We start from the raw sequence: 15,826 nt of genomic DNA on the forward strand, positions 1-15,826 counted from the left end.
ATCCCTGAATCGAATAAATTATCTTTCGTATAAGAAAAGTAATGAGTACTGGTATATAAAAGTAAGAGGGGAAAGAAAATAATAAATGAAAAATAAAATAAAAAAAGGTGAGAAAACGAGAATTTTGGATGGGCTTAATGAAATATTTCCAGTGTCTTTATTTATAGCCAAATTTCGAATCAAAAGATTTCAAATGTGCCAAATAATCTCTTAGAGAGTCCTGTCTATGTTGTATGCTGGTGTGTTTTAGGCTTGGATTAATCTTATCTCAATAAAGGAACGAATAATTTCATACAAGCGTAATTGCTTCTGAAAGTTGACACACTACCATTTCCCGGTAAAACTGATAAAACGATCTAGATAGGTCGCGACTTCGGGAAAATTTATTTAGGGCCTTAATTTTCAGGATTTTTTTTTCATATGAATGACGTCACAAATAGTTATAATAAATTTTGCTGAAGATAAGTGTCTGTGCTAAACATTTCAAAAGCCCAGCAAAATTTAATTTGATTTTCGATACCATATAATAATTTATCGGTATAAATACGCAAAAGTTGTTTTGCAAAAGACGCATGTCCTTGTTTTCATCGAGCGATGCTCAGTCCCCTGGTGTTTTTATTTGTAAGAGGGGGGGGGGGGTAAGTGTTTGGAGTCATCTAGATGATAAGCCAAAAATATTATTTACTTGATTCATTTTAAGAAAAAGAATAGAGAAATACTATACTCAAGCTATTTATTCACATATTACTACAAATAAAGTTAAGCACAATGTTTGTCGTACATTCTGAATTTTAGATATGTAAGATTTCTTAAAATTGATCTGGAGAGCAGTCCAGACTACCTGTTTTGTCTTTCTCTTTTAGGTTATGTTAGTCAAGAGTTTCGCACCCCCTGAAAAAATTTACTTCTTATGGAGATTGTTGGTGCATTGCATTTAGGTGATGCATTTAAATAAAGGATTTCACAACAAAAATGTTTAGATCCTTATCCTTGGGGACAGTGACATTTAGATACGCCTTTAATTAGAGACTCATTCATTTTACAAAAAAAACTTGGACCTTTAATTCAGGTTATGTATACATTCCTGAAAGTTTCATTCACCTAGCACAACTTTTTAAGCTAACAAAATGCCAATGTTCTCTACTTTTTACCATTTATAGCAAAGTTTCATTAACTAGTTATATTTTTGTTCGGTACTTGTATGATCTACGCCCCACCTAATGTTCTTCTAATATGTTTCTTTGAACCTCAACCCTAATAAAATATATCAAAGTACGAAAAAAATATATTGGATATACAAACAAATTTGGGATGTATATTTGTACATTAGGGGTGGGGGTAAAGTATAGCGGTTCTGCAAACCCAATATCTTAGGTCAAATTATCCTACATATTATGTAGTAAGAATTACTTTCAAACTTCACACTGTCCAATACTTTACCCCACCCCCTCCCAAATGTGCAAATATATAGCCCAAATTATATATTTTCTATCTATTCTGTCTTTTCTCTTCGTCTTGTTTCAAGCTAAGCTAAAAGAAACTAACAAAAAAAAACCGGTTCTGCAATGCGTCAATTAATGAACAACTAGAGCAGTAGAGCGTAGATCATAGAAGTACCTTTTGTTCTTCAAGAATCAAAGTTCAACTGTGGAAATAATGCTAATGACAAAGGGCATACTCATTTTTCCAAAAACAATCACGTAGGGTAATGAAATTTTATAGGCAAAACTACAAATTTTCAAATTTAAAATTTTGAAAACAAAACAGTCTTTTATAATCCTAAAAATGTATCAGAGTTGTAACAATTGTTGTTCCGAAACCTACTGCGTGATGCTAAAAGTGAATACCATAGGGCATGACAAAGATAAAACCCCTACAGCAGCAAAGAGCTAAAAGTTCAGACGTTTTTCGAGGAAAAGCAGGGAGTAAAGCCTGGCAAAAGTGTAAGCCTATTTTCACACCAAATTTAAACATTTGAAGGATTTTTATTGCATTTTTGATATTCTGCATTGAGAAGAGAAAAACAAAAAACACCCCATTCTTCTGCTTATCCAGATGAGGGCGATTTATTACTAAATGTTTCCAAACAATAAGGAAAACTAAATTACTACCTGCTTCCCGTTGTCTTTCGCTGCTAATGCTTGCGCTATCGACACGTAGTACCCTTCCTGAGATTTCATGACCATTTAAATTTCTAATAGCACTTTGAGCTGTGTCAACATCTTGATATTCACAAAATCCATAACCTTTGGGTTTTCCACTTTCTCGATCAAAGACAATCCTATAAATAAAAGTAAGTTGGAAAATAATCACCACAAGAAAGCAATAAAGCAGAACTACAAGACAACTTCCTTTTCTACTATATTTTTAGTACCAAGCCACCAGAGGCAAGCACAGCTACGTAGACTCTTCCTTTACCCCTCTATATTCAATCCTTCACTCTTTAATTCCTTCCATTAAGTTCCTAAATTCTTAAACTCCTACCCGATGACATTTGTCTGCCCTATTTCAGCAACTCCTGCTTTTTGCTTGGTCTCGACTGGGATGCTAGAAGGCACGATATTTGCCTACCTATCATTCTACGTCCATACCATTTGACCAATACGTCTTAACCTCTCCTTTCATTATAACCCTAGGAAGTTGAATTGAATTACATTTTTTGTACACTTACTGACTGATTACGGTCATTGAAACAATTACCTAAAACTATCACTAAACAATTTTTCTGTAAAACATACATCATATCTTCTTCCACCCGTAGCACCCACACTTCAGAGCCATTATTTGACCAATGTATTGCCATAGCTTGTAGCAGTTGTCCGGCTTATGTTTCATTTCTTCAAAACCTTTTGACAACATGTTTGTACAGAGTGTGTTTCTATTTAGTTCAAAATCCCCTAAATATACTCTAAAAGCTTCAACTTCCTACCCATAGTCTTAGATGTAGTAGTAATAATAAAAATAATAGCAGAAGAAGGCAGAAATAGCAGCAGTAGTAGTAGTAGCGGTAGACAGTTTAAGTCCATTTCGGTTAGTTCAACGTCCCTCCCCACACGCTCTGAAAGTTTCAACTTAATATTCTAAGCTATACATCGGAAATCGCTCATACATCCTTTTGGTAACTTAAATACAGACAGTGTTCTTTTATCAGAGGCAACGCTGTAGCGTTGCCTACAGTAAAGGCCATCCGGCTTCAATGTTTTATTATTTATTAATTAAAAAGCCTTTCCCACAAAAAAAGTTTTTCAAAGAAAAGTAAAGAACTCCCATTTAACAAAAAATGAGCAAAAATAAAATCAAATAATATACAAGCGTGAAACTACCACAAATCAGCATCGATAAATAATGAAACCCAAAACGAACAGAAATTACAATAAATAACCGAGTCAAACTCGAAACGAGCAGAAATTAACATAAGTTGGGCGCAAAACCCCTATGCATTCCCAAGGCCAGGACAAAATTTGCACTTTACTGAAAAATATAAATGTTTTTACTTTTAAAACTTTAATAAATCAAATAATATAAACATTTTGATTACTAAATATCAGTATATGTATATTAAACTGACAATGCACATTCATTTGTATTTTTTCAATTTTTTTGAGTTTGAGTTTTTCAATTTAGTTTTGAGTTTGGCTCGGTTAATCATTGTAATTTCTGTTCGTTTTGGGTTTCATTTATTTATCGATGCTGATTTGTGGTAGTTTCACGCTTGGTAGATTATTTGATTTTATTTTTGCTAATTTTTTGTTTAATGGAGTTCTTTACTTTTCTTTGAAAAACTTATTTTGTGGAAAAAGTTTTTTAAATTAATTTCTGTTCGTTTTATATTGACATAGTCTTTTCAGGGAAAAAGAAAATAATACTTTAAATCTTTTTGTTTTTTAAAGACTTTATAGTTTGGCCAGCAAAATTTTGATTGGATGTGCTTTGGAAAATGGTGGGCGTGAGAGGGGCGTTAGTCGCTATCCAATCACTTTCAACTATTAAAGCAGACACTAGCCCTTTCAATTTCCAATTGAATGGGCCCTTTTGAAGTTTCTACGACAATGCTTTCAATAAAAACTTTATATGACCCAGGGCATAACTTACAACCCTTGCCATGAGGGCTGTGGGGGGAGGGGTTGTCATCCTTAAAGACCTAATTACCAAAACTTTCAACTATGTTGATCAAAATGGTTACCTAAAAAATTTGATTGGATGTGTTTGGGAACAGGCGGGCGTGAGAGGAGGGGTAGTTGCCCTCCAATCACTTTCGACTATTAAAAAGGGCACTATTCCTTTGAATTTCCAATCAAATGAGTCTTTTTTCAAGTTTCTACGACAAAGATTTCAATAAAAACCTTAGATGCTTCCAGGGATAATCCTTGCCCTGAGGGTTGTGGGGGAGTGTCCTCCTTAAAAATATATTTTCTATCTGGAAATCAACTATGCTGAACAAAATGGCTATCTCAAAATTTTTATTGGATGAGTTTGGGGAAAAGGTGGGCGTGAGAGGGGGGTTAGTTGCCCTCCAATCACTTTTGGCTATCTCAAAGTTTTGATTAGATGTGTTTGGGGGAATGATGGGCGTGGGGGGGGGTTAATTGCCCTCCAATCAATTTCGACTATTGAAAAGGGCACTAGCCCTTTGAATTTCCAATCGAATGAGCTTTTTTAGAAGTTTCTACGACAAAGACTTCTTTAAAAACCTTATATGCCCCCAGGGCATAACTTAAAACCCTTGTCCTGAGGGCTCTGGGGGAGTGTCCTCCTCAAAATTATATTTTCTATCGGGAAATCAACTACGCTGAACAAAAGTTTGATTGAATGTGTTTGGGGAAATGATGGGCGTGGGGGGGGGGGCTAGTTGCCCTCCAATCACTTTCGACTATTAAAAAGGGTACTATCCACTCCAATTTCCAATCGAATGAGCCCTTTTCGAAGTTTCTACGACAACACCTTCTTTAAAAACCTTATATGCCCCCAGGGCATATCTTAAAACCCTTGCTCTGAGAATAGTGGGGGAGTGTCCTCCTCAATAACACATTTTCTATCTAGAAATCAACTACGCTGAATAAAATGGATATCTCAAAATTTTGATTGGAGATGTTTGGGGTAATGATGGGCGTGGGGCGGGGGCTAGTTGCCCTCCAACCACTTTAGACTATTAAAAAAGGTACTAGCACTTCGAATTTCCAATCAAATGAGCCTTTTTTGAAGCTTCTACGACAACGCCTTCTATAAAAACCTCATATGCCCTCAGGGCATAACTTAAAACTCTTGACCTGTGGGTTGTGGGGGAGTGTCCTTCTCAAAAACATATTTTCTATCTGGAAATCAACGCTGAACAAAATGGCTATCTTAAAATTTTAATTGGATGTATTTTGGAGAATGATGGGTGAGGGGGGGGGGGGCTAGTCGCCCTCCAATCACTTTCGACTATTAAAAAGGGCACTACAACTCTCAATTTCCAATCGAATTAGCCCCTTTTGAAGTTTCTACGACGACCCCTTCCATATGAAGTGCCCTTATCTAAAGGGGAAAAAAAATACATAGTACATTGTGCCAACATCGCTCTTATATGCCCACAGGGCAAAACTTAAAACTCTTGCCCCGAGGGTTGTGGGGGAGTGTCCTCCTCAAAAAAATATTTTCTATCTTGAAATCAACTACGCTGAACAAAATGGCTATCTCAAAATTTTGATTGGATGTGTTTGGGGAATGATGGGCGTGGGGGGGCTAGTTGCCCTCCAATCACTTTCAATTATTAAATAGGATACTAGCTCTTTGAATTTCCGATCGAATGAGCCTTTTTTGAAGTTTCTACGACAACACCTTCTATAAAAACCTTATATGCCCCCAAGGCATAACTTAAAACCCTTGCCCTGAGGGTTGTGGGGGAGTGTCCTTCTCAAAAAAATATTTTCTATGTGGAAATCAACTACGCTGAACAAAATGGCTATCTCAAAATTTTGATTGGATGTGTTTGGGAGAATGATGGGCGTGGAGGGGGGGGGGGGCTAGTTGCCCTCCAATCTTTTTGGACTATCAAAAAGGATACTAGCCCTTCGAATTTCCAATCGAATAAGTCTGTTTTGAAGTTTCTACGACCTCCTTCTATAAAAACCTTACATGCTCCCAGGGCATAACTTAAAACCCTTGCCCTAAGGGTTGTGGGGGAGTGTCTTCCTCAAAAACCCATTTTCTATCTGGAAATCAACTACGCTGAACAAAATGGCTATCTCGAAATTTTGATTGGATGTGTTTGGGGGAATAATGGGCGTGGGGGGGGCTAATTGCCCTCCAATCTCTTTTGACCATTAAAAAGGGGCCTAGAACTTTCGAATTCCAATCGAATGAGCCCCTTTCGAAGTCTCTACGACGACCTCTTCCATATGAAGTGCCCTGCTCTAAAGAAAAATAATAATAAAGGGTATATTGTGCCAACATCGTTCTTATATGCCCTAAGGGCATAACTTAAAACCCTTACCCCGAGGGTTGTGGGTGAGTGTCCTCCTCAAAAAGATATTTTCTATCTGGAAATCAACTACGCTAAACAAAATGGCGATCTCAAAATTTTGATTTGATGTGTTTGAGGAAACGGTGGGCGTGAGAGCGGGGGGGGGGTTACTTGACCTCCAATCACTTTCGACTATTAAAAAGGGCACTAGCCCTTTAAATTTCCAATCTAATGAGTCTTTTTTGAAGTTTCTACGACGTTTTCTATAATGACCTTATATCCCCCAGGGTATAACTTAAAACCCTTGCCCTGAGGGCTATGGGGGGGGGGGGAGGGTGTCATCCTTAAAGACACAATTTCCGGACCTTACAACTACGTTGAACAAAATGGCTATCTCAAACTTTTGATTGGATGTGTTTTGTACAACCCTTGCCCTGAGGGCTGGGGGTTGTCATCCTCAAAGACATAATTTTCGAAATGTCAACTATGTTGAACAAAATGCTTGTCTCAAAATTTTGATTGGATGTATCTTGGGAAATGGTAGGCGTGGGAGGGGTGTTAGTTGCCTTCCAATTACTTTCGACTATTAAAAAGGACAAAAACCTTCCAATTTTCAATCGAATAAGCCCTTTCCGAAATTTCTACGACAACTCCTTCGATACGAAGTGCCCTGGTCTAAAAGAAAAAAAAATACATCGTGCCAACATCGTTCTTTACTGAGGCAGCGCTATTGAGCTGCCTCTGATCAGGGTTAACTATCGAACATGTGGTCGTAGAATGTTAGGAGAGTAATCATTTGAAAAGAAATCGCCCTATCTAGTGCTAACATTTACACGCTACTACTGCGAAAACTTCAGACAATATTGAGTGGAAAGTTGAACTAAATTAAAATACACTATGCTGTGTGCATAATGTGTTTAACTGGCGGATCCAGGGGGACCGAGAAGGACCCAGTCTCCCCAACCCAAATTTTTTTCTGGTGTCCTCATTCCGTGTTTTTCACTCTTGTTTTTAAATAAATTTTGTCAATTTGGTCAATTGTTGGCATTCCCCCCCCTAAGATTTTGCTCTATATCCGCCTTTGGTGAGTTTGAAATCAAAACACACTATGCACACTATAAACTAATACTACTGATACTACGGCTACTATTACTACTAATACAACACTACTACTTCTATGATACTAGTACTACTAAGGCTATGGGTATGATGGTGCAAATGTAAAGGTTATTGATGGGAAAGTTGAGCTGAATCGGAACATATTATGTGCATACAAGTTGTCAAAAGGGAATATCTCGAGAATGGCCTAGGCCCGAAGCCTCAGGGTATTAAGCTGAACCTTTAAGGGAATGCTTAGGGGGGGATCAATTGACGAAAAGACAATATATGCACTCTACTACAACTACCACTGCTACTACTACTACTACAACTTCTATTGCAACTACTACTAAGGATAAGAGTATTAAGGTGAAAATTTTAGGATGTGTTGAGCGGGAAGTTGAACTAAATGAAAACATACTATGGGCATACGGGTTACCAAAAGGACATACCGAAAATACCACAGCAACGGTTTTTAGTATTAAGTCAAAACTTCTGACGCTTGATGGGAGAGTACTATTGCTGCTACTAAAACTAAGGGTATTCAGGCGAAAATTTAGGGGATGTTCAGAGAGTACTGAACTAAATCAAAACACATTATGTCCATGCATGTTGTCAAAAGAGCGTATAAGCAATGCCCCAGCAGCTGCTTACGATCTCAAGTTGAAAGTTTCAGCATCTGTTGAGGAGGATAATGAAAAAACAAAAGGTGTTAGGTGCTTACTGCTACTAATGCTACTACCACTACTACAACTCCTAATACTACTGAAGCTAAGGGCGCTAAGGTTAAGCTTTCGGGGAATGTTGAGCTAAATCAAAACCCACTATGAGTATGTAGATTGTCAAAAGGATATACCACCAATATCTCAGGAACGGCTTAGACTACTACCTTGAAACTTTCAAATTATATTGAGGTGGATTTTGAATAATCAAAATGCATTACGCTTACACTACTACTGTGCAACTAGTAAGGACAACGGTATTAAGGTGAAACTTTTAGGGAGTGTTTATGAGAAAATTCAACTAAATTAAACCAAACTATATGCATGCTGGTTTTCAAAAAAGGCATATAAGCAGTATCTTAGGAACAGCTTAGAGTATTAAGTTTAAAATTTAAGGGCGCATTGAGGTGTTGTTGAACTAACCCAAAGACACTATGTGCATTTAACCACTATTGCTGCTGTTACTACTACTACAACTACTACTTCCACTGAAGCTAAGGGAATCAAGATGAAACTTCCAGGGAATATTAACGGAGATGTTGAACTACCTCAAAACACATTGTTTACATTGAGATTGCCAAAAGAATGAAGGAGCAATTTTTCTGTAACAGCTTAGAGCATTAAGTTGAAACTTTCAGGGCCTGTCAAGAGGGTTGTTGAATTAATGAAAAGGCAGTCTGTACATACTGCTGCTGCTACTTCTACTACTATAACTTATACTATTAACACTAAAGCTAAGTGTAGGAGGCGAAACTATCATGGAATGTTTAGGGAGGTATTGAACTAAATCAAAACACACTCTCGGCATGGAGGTTGTCAAAAGGGCGTGTCAGCAATATCCTAGGAATGCTCTAGGGTACTATGTTGAAACCACAGTTTATATAATTATCCAGTATGATCTTTCCCTATCTCACCCATTATAAAAACCCGGACCGAGGTGCGAGTGCTCCAGAGAACGTTTTTGCAGATATAAACATAAGCGGCATTAGATCTTTTCACGGGTAGACAAAGAATAATCACCTACGGAACAAGTACTGACAAAACGACTTGGCCGGCTCAACCAATAAGTGGACAATAAGTGCAGAAATAAGTGGAAGGAGCTTTTTGTTCGCACCGAGAATGAAGAGCCAGAAATAATCTGCAGTAAACTTACTGGATAATTATATAAACTGTGGTTGAAACTTTCAGGCCATGTTAAGGGGGAGGTTGAAATAACCACAAGGCACCATAAATATATTACTACAACTACTACGACGGGTACTACTACTGCTAATACTACTACGAATGCTACTGCTATTCAAACGACTACTACCAGCACTACTGAAGCTAAGGGCATTACTGTGAAACTGCAGCTTAGAGTATTAGGTTGAAGCTTTCAGGGCATGTTAAACTAAAAAAAATGCACTACGTGCATATTACTACTAAGTAGTAGTGGCACTGCTATTATTACAAAGGCTAATGGTATTGATATGGAACATTCAGGGACTGTTGAGGGTGATTTCAGGATAGATCGAAACATATTACGTGAATGGGTTTAAACTATTAAGTTGAAACTATCAGGGCATGAGGAGGATGCTGAATCATACCAAAAAGACAAAATATGAATAATATTACTACTTACTACTAATACTACTACTTCTATCACTAATAATATTTCTAATGTTTCTACCACAGTTTATAGAATTCGCAGTATGATCATTTCCTATCTCACCCATTATAAAAACCCGGACCGAGGTGCGAGTGCTCCAGAGAATGTATAAACCGGTATAAACATAAGCGGCATTAGATCTTTTCGCGGGTAGACACGTCTGATTTCTCTTGGACGCGAAATTTGGCTTCAACATTGGAACACTAATTTTGAAGAAACTAATTTTAAATTAATTTATTCCAATACATACATGAAAATCGGTAATTAGTAGTGCAATGTTATGATTAGATGTTTTTAGGAATTAAAAATAGGTTTCGAAGTCTCAAGTTGGGTTCAAAGGCATTTTGAGAGATTTTCTGCCAAAATACGTGTTCCAGGGTAATTGGACCGCTGATGGCAGATCAAATGAGAGGAGCTGTTTGTACGCGCCGATATATATATATATATATATATATATATATATATATATATATATATATATATATATATATATATATATATATATATATATATATATATATATATATATATATATATATATTATATATATATATATATATATTTTTTTTTTTTTATATTTTTTTTTATATATATATATATATATATATATATATATATATATATATATATATATATATATATATATATATATATATATATATATATATATATATATATATATATATATATATATATATATATATATATATATATATATAAAATTAGTTGAGATGTTTATAGGAATTACAAGTAGGTTTCGAAGTCTCGAGTTGGTTTTAAAGGCATTTTGAGAAAGTTTCTGCCAAAATACGTGTTCCAGGGTAATGAGAGGAGCTGTTTGTACGCGCCGATATATATATATATATATATATATATATATATATATATATATATATATATATATATATATATATATATATATATATATATATATATATATATATATATATATATATATATATATATATATATATATATATATATATATATAAAATTAGTTCAGATGTTTATAGGAATTACAAGTAGGTTTCGAAGTCTTGAGATGGTTTTAAAGGCATTTTGAGAAAGTTTCTGCCAAAATACGTGTTCCAGGGTAATTGGACCGCTAACGGCAGATCAAATGAGAGGAGCTGTTTGTACGCGCCGATATATATATATATATATATATATATATATATATATATATATATATATATATATATATATATATTTATATATAAACAAACTGGAAAAATATTCTATAATAGGAGCATTTCTAGCGTAAAGCCACGTAAAATTTTAAATCTACCACTAAAATGTGTGATGTCTTTCAATTTCCTGAAAACTCCCTAGGAATTTTACGAAAAACACTTATTAACAGACGTTTGGTATTTTCTTGGATAGGGCTATTGTGGCAACTTTTACCACAGCAAACAATAATTAGAACCCAAGTCCTAAAATTGGTCTCAATCAGGAATTATCGCTATCTAAGTTCACAAAGTGCAAAGATTTTCAAACAGAGGTTTTTATTGTTTAAAGTTCAGGGAAGGTCTGCCCATTTCATACGAAAACATTGATTGAAAACGAAACTAGTCTTATCTATGCTCTCCGCCAAAACAGGTAACTAGACTTGTCAAATATCACAGGAACTACAATCTGAGAAAATAAATATCACGACGTGAAAAAAAAAGGTAAACTATCCAGTTGCGGATCCAGAGGGGGGGCGAGGGTTACCCCCCTAAAGTAGTGTAATTTACCTAATTAACGCAAGTTTGCATTAATTAAACTTGCTCCTAACGTAAGTTTATCGGATCAACCTATTTTGCCCCCCCCCCCCAAAAAAAAAAATCCTGGATCCGCCCCTGAAACCATTGCACCTATTCCACCAGTTCTTAGAAGAAAAAAAACTCCTTATTTTCACAAATTTCATCAACCCCCCGCCCCCCTTTTTTTATAAAATCCTACATAGGCCAATCAGTTGAGTTCACTGTATGTAAATAATAGATTAAGTCATAATTTGTATATAAATTAAGTCATACCCGTGAGATAGGACACTTGCAAACCACTTGCCTGGCTCATCAAGTTTTTTTTCTGCTTTCGCAATTACGAATAATGCACTTTGTAACCATTTCTCATTGATTGACGAAAACGCACTAACCTGCTAATGCACAAATAAGTGCGAGGAGCTTTTTGTTCGCACCGAGAATGAAGAGCCAGAAATCATCTGCGGTAAACTTACGGGATAATTATATAAACTGTGGTTTTTACTATTACTTCTACTACTATGATTACTACTGTTGCCAATGCTAAAGGTATTATTTAAACTTTCAGGGAACAGTGAGGGTGGTGTTGAACTGAATCAAAACACAATGTAAATGTGGGTTATTAAAGGAATGTATTAGCAATATCCCAGCAGCAGCTAATGGTATTAATACTCCAAGGGCTACCAATATTACTACCACTTTTACTACTACTTCCACTACTACTACTGCTACTATTGAACTAAATCAAAACAGCTCAAGTGCATCCAGTTTGCCAAAATAGACCAGATTGTCAAGAAATCTAGGCAGGATATCTTAGGACTAGAATAGTGTATATAGTAGAACCTTTCACAAAAAGTTTATTTCGCTTAAAAACTAAATCACAAGGCACTATGTACATGCTGGTTGTCAATAAGAAGTATCAGCAACATCGTAAGATTGAGTGAGGGTATTAAGTGGAAACTTTCAGGGCTACTACTAATACTAATTCCACTATTGAGCCAAATCCTAAGGGTGTAAATGTATCCAGGCTATCAAAATAGTATAAATACAATGTCTTTGGAACAAAATAGGGTTTTAAGTTCTTCTTTTTCAGGAAAAGTTGAGGTGTAAAAATAAATCCAAAGATAATATGCGTCCAGATTTTCAGAAGGGTATATATTATTGAAAATTGTTGAAAAATTTGCCCAACATATAAATAGTAAGCCAAAATATGGATTCTTATATAGAAAAACCGAAAAGACTAAAAAAATTGTTTTCTTTACCAATGAAAAAGACTATGTCAATCAAGATCAAACAGAAATTAATTCATAAGAAACTCCTCACAAAAGAAGTTTTCCAAACAAAAGTAAAGAGCAGCATTAAACGAAAGATGAGCTGAAATAAATTCAAATAATTTTCCAAGCATAAAACTACCATAAAACACCACCAATAAATAGATGAAACTTAAAACGAACAAAAATTACAATAAATAACCAAGTTAAACTCAAAATGAGCAGAAACTAAGAGGACCCCTCCCCCCGTGCCTTCTAAAGACAAGAACATAATTTACAATTGACTGAAAACAAAACACGTTTTTTTTAGGTTTGTTTTATTTTATTTGTTTTAGTGAAGTTTCGATTTGTTTTAGTGTTTTCGTTCGATTTGTTTTAGTGAAGTTACAAGATGCTACATTGCTAATAGATGGTGCCCATCTTATCATACCACTCAAGATTCAACTCATAAGTTTCATATTCTCTTTGGTATGGGCCAAAAACCATGGAGATCAAGGCCGTATCCAGGGGGGGGGGGGCTTAGGTGGTTTGACCCCTCCCCCATGTTTTTCCGACCCATAAAAATATAACAAAATGAATATACATTTTTTTTTGTGTTTTCTAAAGTTTTTTTTTGTACCCCCCCCCCCCCAGAAAAAGATCCTGGATACGACCCTCATGGAAGTGGTAACTATCTAGGGTAGATAAAAAAATTACACTGGCTGTAGAGCACTGAAGAATGGATGGTATTCCCATCCCAAGTTTTGATAAAAAAGCAAATGAAAGCAAAAGACGTGATAGAAGCTCAGGCTTGTTGCTAACCAAGGGCAAATGACATCAAGCTCCTTCAAAAAACCTTCTGATGAATATTCTTTAAATATAAAAAAAAATCCTAAAAGTATCTAAAATTCAAAGTATATCTGCTAATCCTTTCAGCGCACCTAATAGCTAAAGTTCAGATTTAAATATGCATTACAACAAACAAGTGTTATCATTGTAAATTTAGTTGTGATTTCCCCACCTCGCCCTGAATTGACCTCCATGTGAAATAGAGACTACCTAGAGGCATTTGGATTTTTTTTTTTTTAACTTACTTGAAAGATAGAACTGGTCCCACTTCACTGAATATTTCCTTTAATTTTTCTTCAGTTACATCATATGGTATGTTACCAACTAAAATGATAAACAAATACATTTATACACAAATAAACAAATACATTTATACAAACAAAAAACAACAACAAATCTGCTAAGTCTGCTAAGTATTTTAGGAGATTAATAGATTATCCAAAAAGATAGGTCCAAAGCTAAAGAAAAAACTTTAAGATCTTTCATTTGGATTTTTTTTAAGATTTTCATTAAAAAAGAGGGAGAAAGACCGTCTTGAGTAAAACTATGATGTTCTAACTTACAATTTTCTAGCTTATAAGGACAAAAAAGAACACCCTTCAAAGGTTCTGGTGATGCAGCTCCCAGGATTCAAGGTAGATTCAGAGCAGAATAATATTTATTATTCGAATTTATGACCCATTTTCATAGAATCTTTTACAACTTACAACTTGGGAGGCAGTGGAGATGATAGGATGTTAAAAACACTTTTCATACAACATAACATATTTAGAGGCAAGAGCCTTTGCAGCCTGAGCCTAAATCAGGATTTATGTTTGAAGTTTTCTAAACTCTAATTCAGGCTGTAATTTGAGAATTGAAGGTTCAAATCACGTAGACTTAGCTCAACAGCTTTCTATGGTCTTATGACCATATGACCAGCAACAAATAACCATTGGGTCATTGAGTAACCCATTTACTAATTTCAAGAAATCAACTTCAGTTCCCAAAAAAGTATAATTTACAAAAGAAGATAACAAAATATAAACATAGAATTTTTTTTTTAAATATGTTAAATAAAGATACAGAGAACAATGTTCTATTTCAGCATCAATAGTAATAATGCATGCAGCATGTGGTATCATCTCCATTGTATATCATGTTCAGTAGCACAAGGATAGGGATTCAGTTATGCAGCTAAATAATTATTACACAGTCACCTAAGTGGAATAGTTAATATTGTTAAAAATTATTACCATGGTCAAACAAAAAAGCAAAAACAAGGTAATTTCAAGATGTAGGGACAGAAAAGTTTGGATATATAAAAACGGTGACAAATAAAATGTACTTCATGTATAGATGTAATTACCACCAGGATTAAAAAATTAAGCAACAATTTGGTCCAAAACATAAAAATGTGAAAATTTTGCTGATTTTTTTTTTCAAATTGGTATTACAGATACTATAACCAAACCACTAGCCTAAAACCAACCAAAAAATTACAAATAATTGATGTTAATCTATCAGTAACTGATGAGAAAAATATCAATAAGACAATGCTGGCGAAAAGCATCCTCAAGGTAACAAGTTTGGATATATAAAAACGGTGACAAATAAAATGTACTTCACGTATAGACGTAATTACCACCAGGATTAAAAAATTAAGCAACAATTTGGTCAAACATAAAAATGTGAGGGAAACATCAAATGAAGATAAATCTGAATAGATTACTAACTAAATGTATTTCAGACTTTGGCAACAAAATAAATATTAGACAGTTTTCTTAGCAGCTACAATAATGCTACTTTTGTCAGCTTTGTTGCAGCTCTTAGAATTGTTTGTTACCAAGAGAGAAAATTTACAAACAGTAAGTTTATGAAAAGCATACCCACAAATTGTTCCCAACAAGCATTTAATGATTTCGCAAGTAAAAAACAAATAGTACTCAATACGATACAAATTCATTATGTCAAATAACATGACTTAAATGAGACACAAAGTATAATACAGAGAATCAAAGATGGGCTCTGGTCAGCTAGAACAGTTAAGCATTGTACTGAAGACCAAAACTATTAAATAACAGCAAAAAATGATT

The 15,826-nt window shown here is 34.9% G+C and overlaps 1 protein-coding gene across 1 annotated transcript in view; it reads right to left on the minus strand.

Annotated features, from left to right (window-relative positions):
* The window catches only part of CstF64 (cleavage stimulation factor subunit 2 CstF64), a 48,003-nt gene that overhangs the window by 20,093 nt on the left and 12,084 nt on the right, over positions 1-15,826 (minus strand). Inside the window, exons 2-3 of the mRNA XM_089106470.1 lie at positions 13,997-14,075; positions 2,112-2,281 (exon numbers count right to left, since the gene is read on the minus strand). Of these exons, the coding sequence (XP_088962596.1) occupies positions 2,112-2,281; positions 13,997-14,075 (249 nt within the window). The remainder of the gene's footprint in view (positions 1-2,111; positions 2,282-13,996; positions 14,076-15,826) is intronic.

Source organism: Artemia sp. Qi Xiang Cuo, chromosome 20 (genome assembly GCF_049724085.1).
Source record: "Artemia sp. Qi Xiang Cuo chromosome 20, ASM4972408v1, whole genome shotgun sequence".
NCBI lineage: Eukaryota > Metazoa > Arthropoda > Branchiopoda > Anostraca > Artemiidae > Artemia > Artemia sp. Qi Xiang Cuo.